Genomic DNA, 18,998 nt, shown 5'->3' with positions numbered 1-18,998 from the left:
AGAAGAAATAACAACTAAATTCCAGTAGTATTTCAATCTCTCTTTGCAGGACAGTGAGGAAAATATGGAGATAACATTGTTTTAGCTCTCACACTCACAGACCAGGGGAATGCTGAAAAATACAAAAATAACTATCATAGAAAGTGAAGTGATCATCTCAGCCCTCCCTTGGAGTGGAGAGGGCTGAGATGATTTTTTAATGGCTGTGAGTTCTTTCTTGATCAGAAAGATAAAGTCACTCCACCAGCTCCTTCCGGGTTTTCATTCGCCAGACCACAGTGGAATATTACCGGTCTTTAACTTTGAGAAATCCCCCGGGTCTATGTGAAATTCCAGTCCCAAATCATTACATGGATGGTTCACAAGTATCCAGGTAGGTTTGAGCTAGTTCCCTAGATGGGAAACAGGGCGGGGAGAGATAAGAAGTCTCCTTTCAAGATTCAACATGGACGGGAGCTAGAGGATGAATTAACACTGGGGGAGCCTGTGAGGAGGTTCCTGGTAGGCAGGAAGTGCTCAAAAAGTATTATGTAAAATTAAAGGAAAGTGAACCTTCTTTTTGACTACCTGGGTCTGATACTCGCGTCCGGCCGCTGCAGCAAGGACAAAGGGACGGGGTCACCTTGGCGGGTGGCACACAGGAGTCCGGGCGCAGCGCGCACGCGCGGGGGGCGCACGTGGCCCCCGGCACCCCCCCACCCCCGGGCCCCTACCCCGGGTGTACGGCCCGAGCTCGCGACGTCCGGACGCCGACGGGGTCTCGCGGCGGGGCAGGGGACTGGAGGGACGGGTAGGGGGGCGGGCCGTTAAGGTCGTCACCAAGGTCGTGGGCTGGGCGTGCGGCGCCCGAGCGACGCTAAGTGCGTGCGGGACTCGCAGTACGTGACAGAGCCCCGAGCCCTCATGCCCGCCGCTCCATCCCCATCCTTCGCCCGGCGCTCCGGCTCCACAGACCCCAGCTTGTCCCAGGGGTCCCAGTGCCGGTCTGGGGCTTGCATGCACCCCAACATAGCCACTGGGGAGTTGGAGCCCCACAGGCCTCCACCCCAAGTCCCCGGCTAGTCGCCCCGCTTTCCCGGCAGCGGTGGCTGCCTCAGTCCCGCCCCTTTCCTGGAGATGAAGGCCGGAGTGACGGCGCCCCGGGCCAATGGCGAGGCGACACTGAGGGGGCGTGTCCAGGAGGAGGGGGGGAAGTGGGCGGGGTCTCCCCGAGCTGGGCAGGAAGTCGGGGCGGGCAGCGCTGGGAGGAGCTGCGGGGACTTGGGGCGACAGACCTCGCCGGCATAACGCTCACCTTCGTGTCTGCAGCACCCTCTGCTTCTGTCTTGGGCAAGGAGAGCCGGCGGCCAGGTGAGGACGCCGGGGAAGGGCTGCCGAGTAAGCGTCGGGTAGCCGGCGCGGGGGTTTTCCGGGCTTGCGGGGCCCCTTCCCATTAGGGAGACTGCGACCCCGCGGGCTCGGCTTGGAGGGGTTGCCGGCCACGTGCGAGCCGCCCTCCCCGGGCGGGGGCCGGCGCCTCCTGAACGCCCTGGAGTTCCGGGCGCGGCGGGCGCTCGATTTCTTTGCAGGGGGGAAGGTGCAGATCAACATGTGATTACGGAGTTAATGTACGGAGTACAGGATAACTGTACTCGGAAGGTCAGGAGCAGCACACGCGGGCCGTTAGGACAGCGGGATCCGGGAGTGGAAGGTGCTTTTCCATCAATAGCCAAGTAGAAGGTTTTTTGGAGAGATGCATATTGAACCCCCAGTGGTCAGTAGAGCCAGGCCCTTCCTAAAATGGAGGAAGGGGTCGGGAGAGGAGAGATGCCCGAGATGCTACAGTCCCCTCCCCCACCAGCGGCCCCAAGTGCACTCATGGCTCGCGGCCTGCAGTTGAGCGTCTGGGTGTCCACCCTATTGCTGCTCCGGAATAAGCAGTGACTATTGTGATTTAGAGAAGGTGCTTATTCTTGAGCAAACTGTTGCAGAGCCGTTGGATAACCGGGCGACCTCGCCCAAGTTAGGCAATAGCTGCTCCCAGCTCCCCGGCTGGCCACCAACAGTCGGGCCCTAATCTGCCTTAGGACGTATTTTAAGAAACTTCCTGTTGGTAGTTTCCTCTGCGATGTGTTCTTTCCCCTGGGCGGTGTGGTCCATCGGTTCACTTGCCTTTCGAGCCCACCTAGGCCCTGACTGCTCGGTCCACTTAATCTGCCCCTGGGGCGGGGTTCAATCGCAGCAGTTAAAAGCAGTGAAGGCTGGCAATCATACCAACCCTCCGCCCAGTCTGTGCTCCCGGAGCGTTTATGACATTGGAGAGTAGTTTTTCAGTCCACTTTCAAGATAAGCTATGTTTTATTTTTCACATCATGAATGAAACCAAAAATGCTGAGGTATTGTAATAAAATTGTGTTTAAAAGTGCATCTGGGGCCGGGCGCGGTGGCTCACGCCTGTAATCCTAGCACTCTGGGAGGCCGAGGCGGGTGGATCACTCGAGGTCAGGAGTTCGAGACCAGCCTGAGCAAGAGTGAGACCCCGTCTCTACTAAAAATAGAAAGAAATTATATGGACAACTAAAATATATATACACAAAAAATTAGCCGGGCATGGTGGCGCATGCCTGTAGTCCCAGCTACTCGGGAGGCTGAGGCAGGAGGATCGCTTGAGCCCAGGAGTTTGAGGTTGCTGTGAGCTAGGCTGAAGCCACGGCACCCACTCTAGCCCGGGCAACAGAGTGAGACTCTGTCTCAAAAAAAAAAAAAAAAAAAAAAAAAAGTGCATCTGGCCCGGCGCGGTGGCTCACGCCTGTAGTCCCAGCTACTAGGATGGCTGAGGCAGAACGATTGCTTAAGCCCAGGAGTTTGAGGTTGCTGTGAGCTAGGCTAATGCCACGGCACTCTAGCGCGGGCAACAGAGCCAGACTCTGTCTCAAAAAAAAAAAAAAAAAGTGCATCTGAAATCCACATAGTAAATCACAGTTGTGGCCTGGCAATGGGGGAGAGGGAAAATTGAGTGGAAATGGCCTGAGTGAACTTTTGGGGGTGATGGGAATCTTATGCAAGTATATAATTTGCCAAAATTCAAGATTAACAAAGATTTTAAAAGGTAATTTAAACAAGTTTGTCCTTTGGAACATAGATAAAAGCTAGATACCTTTTTCTTGGCTAAGGAATAAAACTCCATTGTTACATAGACAGCAAAACCGCAGAAGTGATTTTAGTATCTAATTTTGAAACTTAAAAATACACCGTTTGCTGCTTCAGAACATCCTAGAGAAGATGTTGGAGGCAAGCCCAGCTAGATAATGGCTTCTGAACACTAATTCAATTCCTCTCATCCACTTCAGTTCTATAAGTTGTTCAGTTAGTTTCTGCTTTGGAGAGCCCCAAGGGAAAAGAGCAAGAAAGGGACTTTCTTTGAGGACTTGCCATTTGCTCTTTGTAGCTGCTGCAGTGTTTTAAGGTGTTTTCAAAGGAAGCTTCTTCCCTTGAAGTTTCCTTGTGTTCAAAGATAGAATCTTTACTTACAAATTACAACATTTCATAAATAGGCTTTTTAAATGAAGTAAAATGCCCTTGGAAAGAAATGCTAATTAGATGTCATTGTTGATGTGTCCTATCTTGCTAATGACCCAAATACTGTGAAATTTGAAAGGCCTGTGAAATTTGAAAGGCCTAGAAAGTGGCGGCAAAGATCCCAACACACATACCAAGGAGCTAGTTATTCATAACTCCAAACTCAAAATTTCTAACTGATTATCTAAGATCAACCAATTGAACATGCTACTGTCACCTCAAATTTAATTTGATGAATTATGTCCCAAACTTTTAATTCACTATTGTACTATAAGCCAGATTTTTCTCCTGGTCCCCCCACCCCCTTCTTTTTGGCATCGTTCTGGATGGTTTTTCTTGTGACCTTCAGGTCCATTTGTACCTTTCCATTCCCGTGCCAGCCCTCATTGTTAACTAGGGACAACAACCAGTTTCAGACTTCTCCCTCCTGAGCCATTCTGCACGCGACAGCACATTAATCTTTCCATTATAGTTGCATTTGATTTCTCCCTGGCACACATATTTTTAGCCTTTTTTGCTTATAGGACAAGAAATCAGCTGCTGGGATTTAAGGCCTTCCAGAGCTGGGCCCAACCTACGTTTTTAGGAGAACTCCCACTGCTTTCCGGCAACCTTTTTTCTTCCACTCTAACCAACTTTCCTACATCCAGTAGTTAGTCTAGTGCAGATTCGTTCTAGTCCAGGAACCCTCAGAAGTGTTCCCTTGAATGAATGAGCAAATGCTGCATGGTGGTTTGTGGAAAATATGAACTGTGTGTTTCTCCACAGAGATCCACCATGTCTATTCTCAAGGTCCACGCCAGAGAGATCTTTGACTCTCGTGGGAATCCCACTGTTGAGGTCGATCTCTTCACCGCAAAAGGTATGTGCCACCTTGGTTTCCATAGTTCCTTCTACCATACTTCATTTAAAAAATTTTATGATGAAGCCTTAGGGAAGAAAGTGTTGTTTTAACAGCTTTTTTCTTTCTTGTCTGCACATGCAAGTAGGTTGTGATTCCTGGCTGAGGGGCTTGGGGGTTTATAGGTCATGGAGTCCTTGTCTTGCTGCTTCTTGGTATTTAAAACAGACCCCAGGTTGACTCCTAGGTCAGTGAGGTAAGGAAGTAAGGCGAGACCTTGTCCCTAAAAGGACCCATCACTAGTTGTTGGCTAACAGCTTGCTGTGACCAAATAAGCAGATACGGTGTGATAGGATGGTCATTCTCTTGATAAGGAAAGATTAGGGGAGTGCCTGCAAGTGTAAATATAGCGCTCATCTGTGTTTCCAGAAATCACTCTTAAACCAAGGATCAGGGACAGTTTTTACTTTTGGCCATTGAACCAATCCAGAGCTCTTATTAACCTGGCTGTAAGTCCCCATAGGAGGAGTTTTCTCATGTAAAAACACAATAGAATGGGGACTCCCTGCTTTTTTTTTTTCCCTTTAAGAAGAAAATCTAGTGCCTCAGTAGCCCTGTGTTGCCTCTGGCAGTGACTCCACTATTTTATAAAGGGCCGTAGTGGGTGAGGTTGGAGAAGGAGATTCGGGCAGGAGAATCACTCAGCCATGCTGAGCACATGGCGCTGCCAGTCAGAACTGAGTCACTGTGAGTCACAGGCCTAGCGGTGGATGGAACCCCACCCTTGCTCTTACCCCTCTCCTCCCCCTCAGCAAAGGAAGGGTCCTCAAGGCTCAACTTCATTGAGCAGAGACTGCCTGTGTTCTGCCTTGGGTTATTTGTTGTGTGGGAAGCACTCCCGGTGGGGTTTCTTCTGAACATGTGCTTTGTGCTGAAAACCAAGGGCTCTCACAGGATGCCGAGAATGTTGCTTCATCAAACGAGATTGGCTTGCTTAGTCAACAGGTGGAAATTTCCACTCAGAAATTAATGAACTTGAAACAACTATAAAAGATCCCAGATGCTAGAAGATTGATTGGAGGGGGGCATTTTCTTTGAAACACTTTAAAATGATTAAAACTAACATTTTAAAACTGAAATAAATGGAATTTTCTTGTGTCTTAATCCTTTTCAATGAATTATGAAATGGTGGGTTTGTTAAGAGCCTTTCATATCTCTCTCTCTTTTATTGACTTTTAGAGCAGTTGTAGTTCACAGCAAAATTGAGCAGAGGGTACAGAGTTCCATGTACCTGCTGCCCCCACGTAGGCACAGCCTCCCCTACTGTCTACATCCTGCACCAGAGTGATTGACCTCCGGGGTGTCATTGTCACCCAGAGTCCATAGACTTTGAGCCTCTTGTTTTCATCTCTTCACCTAATCCAGTGCAGGATGGCTATGTGGGAAGCTAGGGTGTGTTTCAAGAAGAATGTGTGTCCTGATCACACGTGCATTGCAAATGCAGCATGGGACACTGACCCATCATTTGATGCAAATACTTGGTTGGTCTTTTTCTCTTGGTTCATTTGCCTTCACACACCCACCAGTTCTTCACAGTCCTCAGATGGGGAAATCCCTTCCACCTTAGAGAGGCTGCCTGCACTTCCTGCTCCCCTAAACCTCTGCCCCATGTAGCCAGATATCTGTAGCACCTTTCTTGACACTGTCCTTGTGCCTTCTCCAAGATTCGCCATTTTTATGCTTCACAGAATAGGTTTGGCCAGATGGCTAGTTTCTGTATCTGCGAGATTGCCTGATTTATTGCTTATGTTTTTAACTCTACAGCTTCTACTGTCTTTATTTTTTCCCTACTCCATCCTGTTTTCCCGTTTCCTATTGGGCAGAAAAAAACTCCAAAATAGTATTTATCACTGTCCATACTAAAACAGATGAGCTACAGAGATTTCCTGTTGAGCTGATTGATACTCCATTTTATTTTTTATTTTTTATTTATTTATTTTTTTTGAGACAGAGTCTCACTCTGTTGCGAGGGCTAGAGTGAGTGCCGTGGCATCAGCCTAGCTCACAGCAACCTCAAACTCCCCAACTTAAGTGATCCTACTGCCTCAGCCTCCCTAGTAGCTGGGACTATAGGCATACGCCACCATGCCTGGCTAATTTTTTCTATATGTATCTTTAGTTGGCCAGATAATTTCTTTCTACTTTTAGTAGAGACGAGGTCTCGCTCTTGTTCAGGCTGGTCTCGAACTTCTGACCTCGAGCGATCCACCTGCCTCGGCCTCCCAGAGTGCTAGGATTACAGGCGTGAGCCACCGTGCCCAGCCTGATATTCCATTTTTACTTTACAACTTCAACATAGCTACCAGAACATCCGGAATCCCCTACGTGGCTTGCATTATATTCCTGCTGGACAGTGCTATGGAGGGTGGTCCCTAGACCAGCTGCCAGGCACCAGCTGCAGGCTCGTTAGGCTCAGACTCCTGGATCTCCTCTATCAGAATCTGCTTTTTTTTTTTTTGTTTGAGACAGAGTCTCACTCTCTTGCTCTGGCTAGAGTGCAGTGGCATCATTGTAGCTCAAACTCCTGGGCTCAAGCAATCCTGCCTCAGCCTCCCAAGTAACTGGCACTACAGGCACACACCATCTCACGTGGCTAATTTTTCTGTTTTTCTGAGGAGATGGATCTCGCTCTTGCTCAGGCTGGTCTTGAACTCCTGAACTCAAGCGATCATCCCGCCTCAGCCTCCCAGAGTGCTAGGATTATAGGCGTGAGCCACCGTGCCCGGCCAGAATCTGCATTTTAACAAGATTCCCAGGAAGTATGTGTGCACATTAAAGTATGAGAAGCTCCGCTGTAGACCGTTTCATACTAGACAAATCCGTCAGCTTTGCAATAGAGTCTGCATTGCAGAATCATAAAAACGTGAAGGGCACGAAGAACGGAGGAGACGGTTTGAATCATCTAGTTGGTAGGAGGAAGAAACAGTGTTCTCTGGTGACAGATGCCATCTGTGAGTGGGAGGGAACTTAGACTTGTGCAGTAATTGAATTGCTGTTGTTTTTCCTCCTCTTCATCCAGGTCTCTTCAGAGCTGCTGTGCCAAGTGGTGCCTCAACTGGTATCTATGAGGCCCTAGAGCTCCGAGACAATGACAAGACTCGCTATTTGGGGAAGGGTAAGACCTGGAGCCCAGAGCCACAGCTTCCCCACCTCTAGCCCGCTCCTGGCCTTTCCCAGACGCCGCCTGCTCTGGGTGGGGCTCGAGTTTGCGGGTGCTGAGCCCGCTTAACTCAGACTTAACTCTCTGCGTAAGCGGGAGCAGTGCTAGGAAAGTTGGCTTGTCCATTCCAGGGTTCCTAAGCCTGGAAACTAGGGGTGAAGAGTTTCAATGCTCGTTTCTACTGCAGTTTGTCTCCAGTCTGTGAAATACTCCTTCATGGTTAGGGCAGGGAGCCCAAGGGGCGGAGGACCTGTTAACTAACACTAAGGCAAAGCATTCCCGTCTCTCAGGAAGGCTCTGTGGGCCTTCCAGGCCACCTGCCCTCCTCAAGGACAAGAAAGTATCTAAGGAAAGTCTAGCTAATGGCTGACCATTAATGATGACCTACAGATGAGTCACTGTGGTTTGGGACCATTTTTCCTGTTGGCCTGATTCACAGAAGCTCTGTGGCGAAGCCAGCCTCTGGTCGGCTATATTAAAATTGACTTGTTAGTGTGCACCTCTCACCTTTCTTATAGGTAGAACCTTCGTGACCAAATTGCAGAAAAGCATGTAGCATTCTGATTGGCTTTGGCAAAAAAATTCAAAATAACCACCATGGTGTGTGGTCCTCCAAAGGGCCCCAGTACAGAAACAGATGTGTATGTGGTATTAACATTTATCGGGGAGCCGTGAGGGGGGAGGGTGATAGGGAAATACGGTGGAGAAACACGGAGGTTAGGGTTGCAGGGACGGTGCCGGAGGGAGGCTGTGCATGTAGTCCCTGTGAGTGCTGCAGAGAGGGCTGTCCTCACGTAAGCATGTCACCACTGTTGAGTGGCCTGCGTGGGTACCTGTCTGGAAATAAGCTCTCAGTAAGTCGGCATTTGTGGGCAAATGAACGCATGGTCCCTGAAATACTCTTCTCTGCCTTCCTGTTTCCTTGCTTTCTCTCCCTTCCGGTCCTTCTTCACCTGTTCTCTTCTGAGTCTCATTTTTCCTTCTTCGTCCATCTCTACTGGGCAGGCGTCTCCAGACCCGTTAAGTATATTAATGAGTTCCTGGCACCAGCTTTGTGCACTCAGGTAACTCACTGGGCAGCCTCTAGTTTCTGCAGCTGGTATTTCCAGCGCATGGTCTTGCAACTAACCTCCCGGCAGTTGGCTCTGAGCGGGTTGCTCTTCGTGTGGCTGTAACCCCTGGGCTGCGTGTGAGAGCACTCAGACTGGGCCGGACAGTTCTGTGATTCTGGGGGTGGGGGTGGGGGTTTAAAGAGACCCCACGGACCGTTTCTTGGCGGGCTCTGGGTCAACAGCATTAGCAGTTCTCTCTAGCAGTGCTGCTCAAGCCTGTTTCTAAAAGTAATGTCAGTAATTTGATGTGATTGTTCCTTCTAGGTGTCTCAAAGGCTGTTGAGCACATCAATAAAACTATTGCGCCTGCCCTGATTAGCAAGGTAGGACCTGCCTCCTGAAAACTCATGGGTATAAATGCCACCCGAGCGTCTCCCAGGCCCAGGGGCATTCCTGTTTACGGAAGAGCTTATTCTGAGAGCTGCTGAAACCAGTTGGATTCCCTGTCGTGCATGAGAACAGCCCACGCATGACATAACTCTAACATAGCCCGCTGCCCGTGTGTCCACTTCTGATAGCACGTGGAATTGATCAAGGGAGGGAGGACTGCCTTAGAGCCATGTTGTTGGTTTTTTTTTTTTTCCTGCAACTATCTTGACCTTTGGGAAATTGAGACCCAGAGTTTAAGAGCAGCTCTCAGGGGTGTTGGAGGTGGTGTCTGTGGTGACTAATTTCTCATGAACTTTGGAATTATTTGCTATATTTCTACTGACTTTGCTTTTAACAGTGGAATTCCTGTTAGATAAACTCTTACCTGAAACCTCAGTGTAGAACAGGTAGAAGTAGAGCTGCTGTAGGTAAAACAGCTGAGGACCTGGCAACCAACAGCGGGGTTTTGTCTCATTCCCCCCCCTCCCCCGTGGCCTGCCCTTCCCTACGCAATTCCAGTGGAGCTCCCCAGATGCGGACAGTTGGAAAACACCTGTCTAGTGGAGCTCCCCTAAGCGCAGCCCCAGCCCAGCCCCAGCCTCCTTGTCTAGTCCCTCCCCTCTTTGAATTTCTCCTGTATCTGATGGAAAATGAGATGCTTTTTTGTTGACTCTGTCCCCAACTTGCTTTTTCGGGGTAGAGGATGAGGTCTCATGTTTCCCAGGCTGGCCTCAAACTCCTGGACTTGAGAGCCTCCCACCTCGGTCTCCTGAGTAGCCGAGATGCAGGCCTGCACGCCACCGTGCCCAGCCCCGACGTGCTGCTTTTGGCCTGACCCCTGGGGCCCTCTGTAATCGCTCCCCGTTGGACTGGTCCCCAGTGGAAGTTCTCACTGCCGCCCTGCCTGCACACGCCCTGCACACCAGTCTCCTGGGAACCCGCACACACGCCTTGCTTTGTCCCTTACGCGGCATGACTGGCTCAATGAGCAGGGCATCCCTTGACGGTTGTTTTCCCCTGCGGGAAGCATACTTCATTGTTTACGCGGAGTGGCCTCTGAAGCTGCTTGGGTGACGGCTTGCTTTTTCCAGGGATGCCTTGTCAAAAACCACAGAAGACTCCAGTCTGTTAACATGGCATGATGGGGTGATGGGGTGATGATTTTCTTGGCGTATTTTAGTTTTTCTATAAAGAACATTTTATATATATATATATATATATATATATATATATATATATATATAAAAAACCATGCATTGTTATGATTCATTTATGAAGTTTTAAAAATAATGCTGGTTTTTATTAAAAAATTATTTTAAGCGAGTTCTCAAGACATCAGTTTTATTACTTTATAGTCTCACCAAAAATACTCACTTTGCTCAATCACCAGATGTTTTGTTAAATGATTTTGGGCTCTGGAAATCCTGCCTCCCCTCAGGATGAAGGCTTAACCGTCGTTAGGTAGCCGAGAGTGGGCGGCAGAGCTGCCCTTTGAAGGGAGCATTGATGTTTGTTTATGGCCCACAAAAGTCACGGTCATTGGTAGTGACAGCCTGCATGCTTCCGTGGCATGTACCAAAGGACTCTGTCTTGGGTGTAACGTAACTTTGGGTGCCCCGGCTGGACTGCACTGCTGTGACACCGGAGTGTGTCTTTGAGCCTCCACATCCGATTCTGTGCTGGGGAGAGATGCCTGAGACCCTTACAGCAAGTGAAAGGCAGTTTTGTGCCTCCCCACGGATTTTTCTTTTTTCCCCTTATACCTTTTTTCTTTTTTTCCTTCTTCCTTTTTTTTTTTTTAATGTATTAACCAAACATAGAGCACAAAATTGATTTTGATTGTGCACAGTTCCAAGTTGTATAGATTCGTGGCGGGAGTGTGAAGGTCATGCAGCTAGAGCAGCGCCTGCCCCTTCTGAGCGCTTTTCCTTCCCTCTCCCTTGTAGAAATTGAACGTCGTGGAACAGGAGAAGATTGACAAACTGATGATCGAGATGGATGGAACAGAAAATAAATGTGAGTGGCCCAAGGTGGAACCTTTGCTGGGGAAGACCGTGAAGTCTCTTGAAGACCTTTTAAAAAACTTCCAGGAAGAGATCATACAATCCCTGATGATGCGCTAAATGACAATATGTGGTCTCTTCCTGTTTCTGGGCTTCACCTTAAGAAATCACAGTTTTTAAAAAATATGGGGAGCAGAACCAGGTGATGGCAGCGTGTCTGTACGGCTACTCAAGAGGTTTGCCCTCTAAAATAAACCAGGCAGTGTGTGGAGTTTGCTAGAGTCCAGCAACCAAAGAAGGGGCTCAGACTCAGGGGAGAAATGCAGGTGGGGCCACGTGGAATGCTGTTGGCATTTCTAGCTTGAACATTGAACATGAGTTACGATGGGGGAGAGGAGACAGTTTAGAGTGCACTCAAGGTGCGCCGTGGTACGGTGGCACTTACGGGCAGCAGGCCTGCAGAAGAAAGGTTCGTGAGCAAGAAACACCTTCATTTCTCTCTGTTTTCTTCTGTTCTAGCTAAGTTTGGTGCAAATGCCATTCTGGGGGTATCCCTTGCTGTCTGCAAAGCCGGTGCTGTTGAGAAGGGGGTGCCTCTGTACCGCCACATCGCTGACTTGGCTGGCAACTCCGAAGTCATCCTGCCAGTCCCGGTGAGTGGCTTATTGGAACTTCCCGAGCGAGCAGTCGTGGGTGTCACCTTTCTCTGTTCCTTGATCTCCTACACGTGAGACTCCCAGCACAGCTCCCCTGCCCCTTGCTAAGCATGACCTTGAGCAGGTGACTCAACTTCCCTGCACTCCAGGTCCTTCATCTGTGACCAGGATGGCAGTCATACTTATCCGTGTTAGGGTGTGAGTGTTTCTCCTCACGATAAATACTGCAGGTAGCGAAAGAGAGCCAGGTGTGGTGGCGCGTGCCTATGGTTCCAGCTACTTGAGAAACCAAGGTGGGAGGATCGCTTGAGCCCAGGAGTCTGAGACTAGCCTGGGCAACATAGCAAGACACCATCTCAAAAGAGAGAGAGAGCCCTGGTGAGCCTTTCACAGCTGCCCCTGGCCCCACTGATGCTCCCTGAGGACGAAGTCTTGAGCCCATCTGCGAGCCAGGTGACTGGACGCGAGGGGCTTGCTGCTCCATGGGGCCGTCTGGGCCTGGTGCCATGCTTCTGTGCCCTGCCCCTCCCCAGGCTTTCAACGTCATCAACGGCGGTTCTCACGCTGGGAACAAGCTGGCTATGCAGGAGTTCATGATCCTCCCCGTCGGCGCGGCAAACTTCGGGGAAGCCATGCGCATTGGAGCAGAGGTTTACCACAACCTGAAGAACGTCATCAAGGAGAAGTACGGGAAAGATGCCACCAATGTGGGGGACGAAGGCGGGTTTGCTCCCAACATCCTGGAGAATAAAGAAGGTAAAGGCGCCAGAGGGGCTCCTGGGCCGTGTTGTGCCGTCTCCCTCCCTCGGGAGGATCTTCCACGTGGCCATCTTGGGAATAGTCATCTTTCTACCTTTTGTTCAGAAAAGTGGGCACGTCATTTTAAAGGAGAATAGAAGGAATTTCCTTTATTTGATTTCTGAAAGCCCTTCTCATTGTCGAAGCTAGGCTGGTCAGGGTATGGAGAGACGGTTTGTTCCTCGTGATTCCTTCCGACCTCGAGATGGCAAAGGCTTGACAACCTCTGTGTGCGGGAACGTCCTGGTCGTTCAGTTCAATATGATCAATAATTGTTTTAGTAAAATCAACTAGGGTAATCATTAAACAGGCTATGTTTTGTTTTGGTTTTGCTTTGAATCCTTAGCATAGTTAAATGTGAAAATTCTAGAGAGTACCAAAAGTCTTGGGACAGGATGGGCGTGGTGGCTCACGCCTGTAGTCCTAGGTTTCTGGGAGGCCGAGGCAGGAGGATCACTGTGGCTCAGGAGTTCGACACCAGCCTGAGCACAGTGAGACCCCGTCTTTAAAAAATTTAAAAAAACCAAAAAGTCTTGGGACAAGAATTACTCACTGCTGAGTTCTTTTTTTTTAGAAGGATAAACAGTACTTAAGCATATTTCTGTTGCCTTCAAGGGCACCTAGTAAACGAAAGAAAATACTCTGTTCGTTGATTCAGCCAAATGAGATTGCTGATACTTGGCCATTTGTGTTTTATAAAAAATGTCCCTTTCCCATGGTTTTGCCTAATAGCTTGAGGATCTTTGGTGTCGCAGGAGCCAAGTGTCTGTCTGCTCCGTGGGCCGGGCAGCATGGCTGGGCAAGGCAAACCCTGAGTCTGAGCTCTTGGCACAGCCTGGGAGAGGCTCTTGCTGTCCGGCGCTCCCCTACCACTGGGCCTCCCCCTGGATCCCAGCCTCAGCTCTATTTAAAGCCCACTTCTCGGGACAGCTGATCTCAGCTGGTCACTGTAACTGTATCTTGGCCAGCACAGCTGTTCCTGGGCAGCAAATTTGGGAGCATTTGTCAGTGGGAAAGACTGTTTTCCTGGGAGCTGCGCTGAATTTCCCGATTGGTGATGCACCAACGGCTCCGACCAATGGTTTCTTGCCCCAAAGGAGAAAAAAGTAACTCATGTCATCAAAACCGATGGTTGGGCCCAAACACTGCCTGCTCTTTCTGATACAGTCCCTGTTGGGCAGCTGTTGGAGGGAAATTTTATCTCTACCTATTTTCCAAACTGTCGCCACCGTCTCTTTCCAGCCCTGGAGCTGCTGAAGAACGCGATCGGGAAAGCGGGCTATACCGATAAGGTGGTCATCGGCATGGACGTGGCCGCCTCCGAGTTCTTCCGGTCTGGGAAGTATGACCTGGACTTCAAGTCTCCCGATGACCCCAGCAGGTACATCACACCTGACCAGCTGGCCGACCTGTACAAGTCCTTCGTCAGGGACTACCCAGGTGAGTGCTCCTCCCTCCGTGCAGCAGCTGGCTGGCTGCTGATGGCTGCCAGGCTGAGTGGGGGTGTCTGCTACTCACCTCCCCTGAGGGCCTGAGCCGGAGGTGCACACGGTGTACCTACATAGGGCTCGCAGAGGAGTCTCAGGAGTTGGGTCTTCAGGTGCCAGCAATGACACTGTGTTACAAGCCGTCCACGGTGCAGTTACTTCCGTCCCCGTGGCCGTAGCTTCATGGAGCAGATGCCGCCTGCACTCCTGTACGCAGACCAGGAAACCAGCCTTGAATCCCGGTGGCCACTTGTTACTGAGATGTGTGGTGCTCCCTGTGAGCTGGCTCCGTTCTAGGCTCTGGGCATCCTTTAGTGCACACTGGTTAGGGACTGTCACTGCCGTTTTGCCGGAGAGGAGGCTGAGGCAGAGTGGTTTGCCGAGGGCCTGCAGCAAATGATGGAGCAAGAATTCTGACCAGGAGGCCTGGCTTCCAAGTCTGCATTTTAGCGCCACACTAAATGACTTGGTCAAGGCTGGCCACTGCTGTCACTCAGGTCTTCACGCTTCTGAGGCTGCTCCGTTCTTATTCTTAGTGGCACTAAGCTCAGGCCACCTTAGGCAGGTTACTATCCTCTTTTTAAAAAAAGTCTGTGGGCCCAGGATTGTGGGCCCCGGTGCCCTGCTGCAGGAGTGGGTCGGGGGGGCAGAGTGTCTCCAGGCCGAGTTGGGGAGCTGCTCCTGTCCCGCAGGTGAGAGTGGCATGAGGCAGGCGAGGCTCCGGGTGGGCGTTGTGGTTCAGCAGACCGGGAGCGTCACCCTAAGGCGGCTTGTCTCTCTCTCCTTAGTGGTGTCTATCGAAGATCCCTTTGACCAGGATGACTGGGGAGCTTGGCAGAAGTTCACGGCCAGCGCAGGAATCCAGGTGGTGGGGGACGATCTCACTGTGACCAACCCGAAGCGGATTGCCAAGGCTGTGAGTGAGAAATCGTGCAACTGCCTCCTGCTCAAAGTGAACCAGATCGGCTCCGTCACCGAGTCCCTTCAGGCGTAAGTGTCCTCGCAGGAGAGCAGCTTGCACACAGCTGGAGATTGTGAATCAGAACTGGGGCTCCTTTGTTCCGGTGTTGGGGAGCCTGGCTGACTAGAGCTGCGCACGCCTTGGAGTTGTGACCGGTTTCATGTTTGAACTCCAGGTGCCTTTGGAAGTAAGCGAGCGCACCAGGGGCTAGGGCGTTGAGCAGTGGTGGCCGAATCCTGACTCCTTTGTGGCCCTAGACATGTGGCTTAATTTCACACGGAGAAGGCTGGGCAGTGAATGAGTGCAGTGAGGGGCTGTCAGACACGGCTAGTCTCTCCGTCCTCAAGGGAGGCCGGACCCAGTGTTGGAGCCGTGCCTAGAGGGCTGCGGAGATCTTGGGATGGAGTTCAGAGGAGGGTGAGGCTTACGCTCTTGCTCTCCACAAAGCCCCTAGGTGTTGAGAGCTCTAGCTCCTGTTGGCGGCCCCTCCATCGGTCTCCTGCCAGCACTGAGGAATAATGCCATCGGGTTTATGGTACCGGGACATGGGGTCATGCCAACTGGGTTGTTTCTTGGCTTCTAGGTGCAAGCTGGCCCAGTCCAATGGATGGGGCGTCATGGTGTCTCATCGTTCTGGGGAGACTGAAGACACCTTCATTGCCGACCTGGTGGTGGGGCTCTGCACTGGGCAGGTAAAGAGCTGCTTAGAATGAAAGATTCTCTTTATTTTTCTACTGACTTCAACTTCCTGGGAGGACCCAAAACCGGTGGCGGGGGTGGGGGGGGGGTGGTGCTTGATAAAGCTGTTAGAATTGGGGGCTGTGTGTCCTCTGTGGACCTGCCATGGGTCGTGAGCCTGAACAGGGTGGGGTCGTGCGTGCCTTCCCTGTGTGTTTTTACCCCCGCCTTCCTAGGGCCAGAGATCCTCCTGTAGGAAGTCCCTCTGGCATGGTACCCTCCCCTTGCCCGAAATGCCCATGAAGACTCGGTGTCCACTACAAGCAAATGTGACCTTTCTTTTCCCCTTCTAGATCAAGACTGGTGCACCTTGCCGATCTGAGCGCTTGGCCAAGTACAACCAGCTCCTCAGGTAAAGGGGGTTCCTGACAACCGTGGGCCTGTGGTTCACCCACTCAGGGGTCTGCGCTGCATGTGGGCAGTGCCCTCCGCAGGAGCGCCTGGCTCCGGGGCATGTACAGAGGGGTGCACGGTGCTGGGGCCTGAGCAGGGTCAGGGTGGAGCAGAGTTAGGCACAGACCCTAACCCGTGGCACCTGGCAACACTGGCCAGAAGCAGGAGCCTGTTGTGCACAATGCTGCCATCTTCTGGTGGGAGAGAGAATGGGCTCCCCTTGGACAGTTCAACCACGGTGTTTTTAGAGCTGTAAGAGCCCCTTAGTGATTTTCAGTTTTCAGCTCATTTACCCTGGTTTTGTGGATGTGGAGCCAGGACTTAGATGAAGAAAATTGGCAAATGGCCGTGTTTCCACTATTTCGTGCCATTGGGTCTGGTTTCCCCCACCTTCCCGTCTCACTGCCCTCGGGAAGCCCCTGGGCGCAGGGAGCCTTACCCCCTCTTTTTTTTTTCCCCCTTTTTTATTTCAGAATATTACGGAGGTACAAACGTTTTGGTTACATAAATTGCTTTTGTACTGTTTGAATCAAAGTTAAAAGTGTGCCCATCACCCAGAAAGTGTGCGTTACACCCGTTAGGTGTGAATTTACCCATCCCCTCCTCCTCCCTCACACCTGATTGATTTCCGATGAATGTTATTTCCATATGTACACATAGGTGTTGATTGAATATGCCCTCCCTCTTTAGTTACTTTTTTCTAGACTTACAGGGAAAAGGAACACCCATTTCATAAGTTCTCCTACGTTATCCCTTTTTTAAAACTTTATCCTTGAAATTTTCAAACATACGTACAAAAGCAGAGTAAGAACTTTTCAGATAAAGATTTTTAACATAACCATCTTACATTTGGTTGCCCAAGATTAGTTGCGATTCTATGATAGCAATACCAAGTCTGTTCACTCACCTCCGATTGTCTCAGAGTGACTTTTTAACATCAAGATCCAAATAGCACACCCATTTGGTATTTTAATAAGGTCCCCCTTTTTACCCATGCCATTGTCCGTTTTTTTGTTTTCCTGAAAAAGCATTACAATTTTTATATTCTAAGAGATAGCAGTCGTGGTCTTTATTCTACGTTGCCCATGGGAAACACAGAGAGAGAGTCAGTGGACAACACGTTGTGGGCTGAACTGGGGGGATGAGGAGAGCTGAATGCCCTTCCATTCCTGGCATCTCAGAGAAGCACAAATTTAGAGTTCAAGAAGTAGAAAAGGAGGGTTCTGCGTTTTCAACTCCCCAGGAGGAGTGGGCTGTGTCTTGGGTCACATCCAGGGTGGGAAAACTCACGGCATTGAGATTTGACTTTTCTTTTTCCCTCCCCCTCCCTCTATCTTTGTGCTTCCCAAGAATCGAAGAGGAACTGGGCAGCAAGGCCAAGTTTGCTGGCAGGAGCTTCAGAAACCCCCTGGCCAAGTAAGCTGTGGGCAGGTGCACCCCCAAACCATCATCACTTGTCAGCTATTTAGACCCCGCCCCTGATGTCAGCTCGGGCAGCTCAAGGCCCCCTGACCAGCACTTGCAGGGGCCTCTGGTAGTTAGCTCCCCTCGCCCACTGCTGTGGTGTTCTCACTGCTTCCTTAGAGCTTCTGCAGAAGCCAAGCTTGACCACCTGGTACCATGTTGGAAACCCTAGCTCTGTAATAATGTAATTGGCCCAAATCATTGTTTTTCACCTCACTTTCCACCAAGCGTCTGGAGTCAATGTATACCAACAATGTAATCTCCAAGGTGGCCATAGGCAAGATCCCTAGTGGTTTTGTGCAAAATAAAAAGCCTCCGCAACCCATGAGAATACTGTGTGTGTGTGAATCTCAGTCTGTCTTTAGTGTTCAAGGGCATGGCAGTAGTGGGTAGGCCTTTGAGAACTAGAGGTTTGATGTCCTGAGAGAAAGGGATGAGAATCTGTTGAGGTCATTTGCGTAAGTCCTTGGGAAGGGCAGTTGAGGCAAAAAACGGGAGAGGAGCTGTGTGGTGTCCCTCCGGGGTGTGGGGTCAGCAGTGAGTCTAAGCTGGGAGGCAGAGCGAGACTTCAAGATTGGACATCTATTTGGGAGAAAATGCAGGTTCGGTGCAGAGCTCTTTACAAATTATCTTAAGGATGGCGGCTACTAGGTGACATAACCATCTAATTGTCTAAACCAGAGGGACTCCAGAAAGATGACCGTCCTGGGCAAAGCTGCGATGTGGATCTCTATTTCTGGGGAAGCAGGTAAAAGAAAAATTAAAAGCTAGCTCTCGGCCGGGCGCGGTGGCTCACGCCTATAATCCTAGCACTCTGGGAGGCCGAGGTGGGCGGATCGTTTGAGCTCAGGAGTTCGAGACCAGCCTGAGCAAGAGCGAGACCCCACCTCTACTAAAAATAGAAAGAAATTATATGGACAGCTAAAAATATATATAGAAAAAATTAGCCGGGCATGGTGGCGCATGCCTGTAGTCCCAGCTACTCGGGAGGCTGAGACAGGAGGATCGCTTGAGCTCAGGAGTTTGAGGTTGCTGTGAGCTAGGCTGAAGCCACGGCACTCACTCTAGCCTGGGCAACAGAGTGAGACTCTGTCTCAAAAAAAAAAAAAAAAAGAAAAAAAAGAAAGAAAATAAAAGCTAGCTCTCTGTAGGGAGGCAGAAGGGCATCTAGAAGGTCTTGGAACCCTATTTAAATTAATTAAATTCCGTTCCTCAGTTTCTCAGGCCTTATTTCATGTGTTCAGGAGCTAATGCCTGCTGTGTCGGATAGTACAGATACAGAACTGGAATACGGCTTGTGAGGAATACATTTATCTAAAAGCAAGAGATGAAATGCTGTGGTTGTTATCTGTCCCTTGAAGAGATCTCATATTTTATTAACATTTTACTTTTCTTCCC

The 18,998-nt window shown here is 50.2% G+C and overlaps 1 protein-coding gene across 2 annotated transcripts; it reads left to right on the top strand.

Moving 5' to 3' along the window:
• Nucleotides 1-1,235: 1,235 nt before the first annotated feature.
• On the top strand, nt 1,236-17,933 carry ENO1 (enolase 1). Of its 2 annotated transcripts, none has more exons than XM_069479295.1 (12): nt 1,236-1,350; nt 4,327-4,420; nt 7,479-7,574; nt 8,996-9,054; nt 11,047-11,116; nt 11,623-11,756; nt 12,293-12,515; nt 13,800-13,997; nt 14,833-15,034; nt 15,589-15,697; nt 16,037-16,095; nt 17,487-17,933. In XM_069479295.1, exons 2-12 carry the CDS (start codon nt 4,336-4,338, stop codon nt 17,554-17,556), a joined length of 1,305 nt encoding a protein of 434 aa, XP_069335396.1. In that variant the 5' UTR covers nt 1,236-1,350; nt 4,327-4,335; the 3' UTR covers nt 17,557-17,933. The 2 variants fall into 2 exon arrangements, with proteins under 2 accessions (XP_069335396.1, XP_069335397.1); XM_069479296.1 differs by lacking the exon at nt 8,996-9,054 and adding an exon at nt 8,625-8,683.
• Nucleotides 17,934-18,998: the final 1,065 nt, after the last annotated feature.

This window comes from Eulemur rufifrons, chromosome 8 (genome assembly GCF_041146395.1).
Source record: "Eulemur rufifrons isolate Redbay chromosome 8, OSU_ERuf_1, whole genome shotgun sequence".
Classification (NCBI taxonomy): domain Eukaryota; kingdom Metazoa; phylum Chordata; class Mammalia; order Primates; family Lemuridae; genus Eulemur; species Eulemur rufifrons.
This window is presented reverse-complemented; position numbering and strand designations above follow the sequence as displayed.

Coding starts and splice junctions, on each gene's coding strand:
- ENO1 (XM_069479295.1), top strand. CDS start 4,336: ATGTCTATTCTCAAGGTCCACGCCAGAGAGATCTTTGACTCTCGTGGG. Junction 11,757..12,292: donor AAGTCATCCTGCCAGTCCCG/GTGAGTGGCTTA, acceptor GCCCCTCCCCAG/GCTTTCAACGTCATCAACGG. Junction 15,035..15,588: donor GTCACCGAGTCCCTTCAGGC/GTAAGTGTCCTC, acceptor CTTGGCTTCTAG/GTGCAAGCTGGCCCAGTCCA.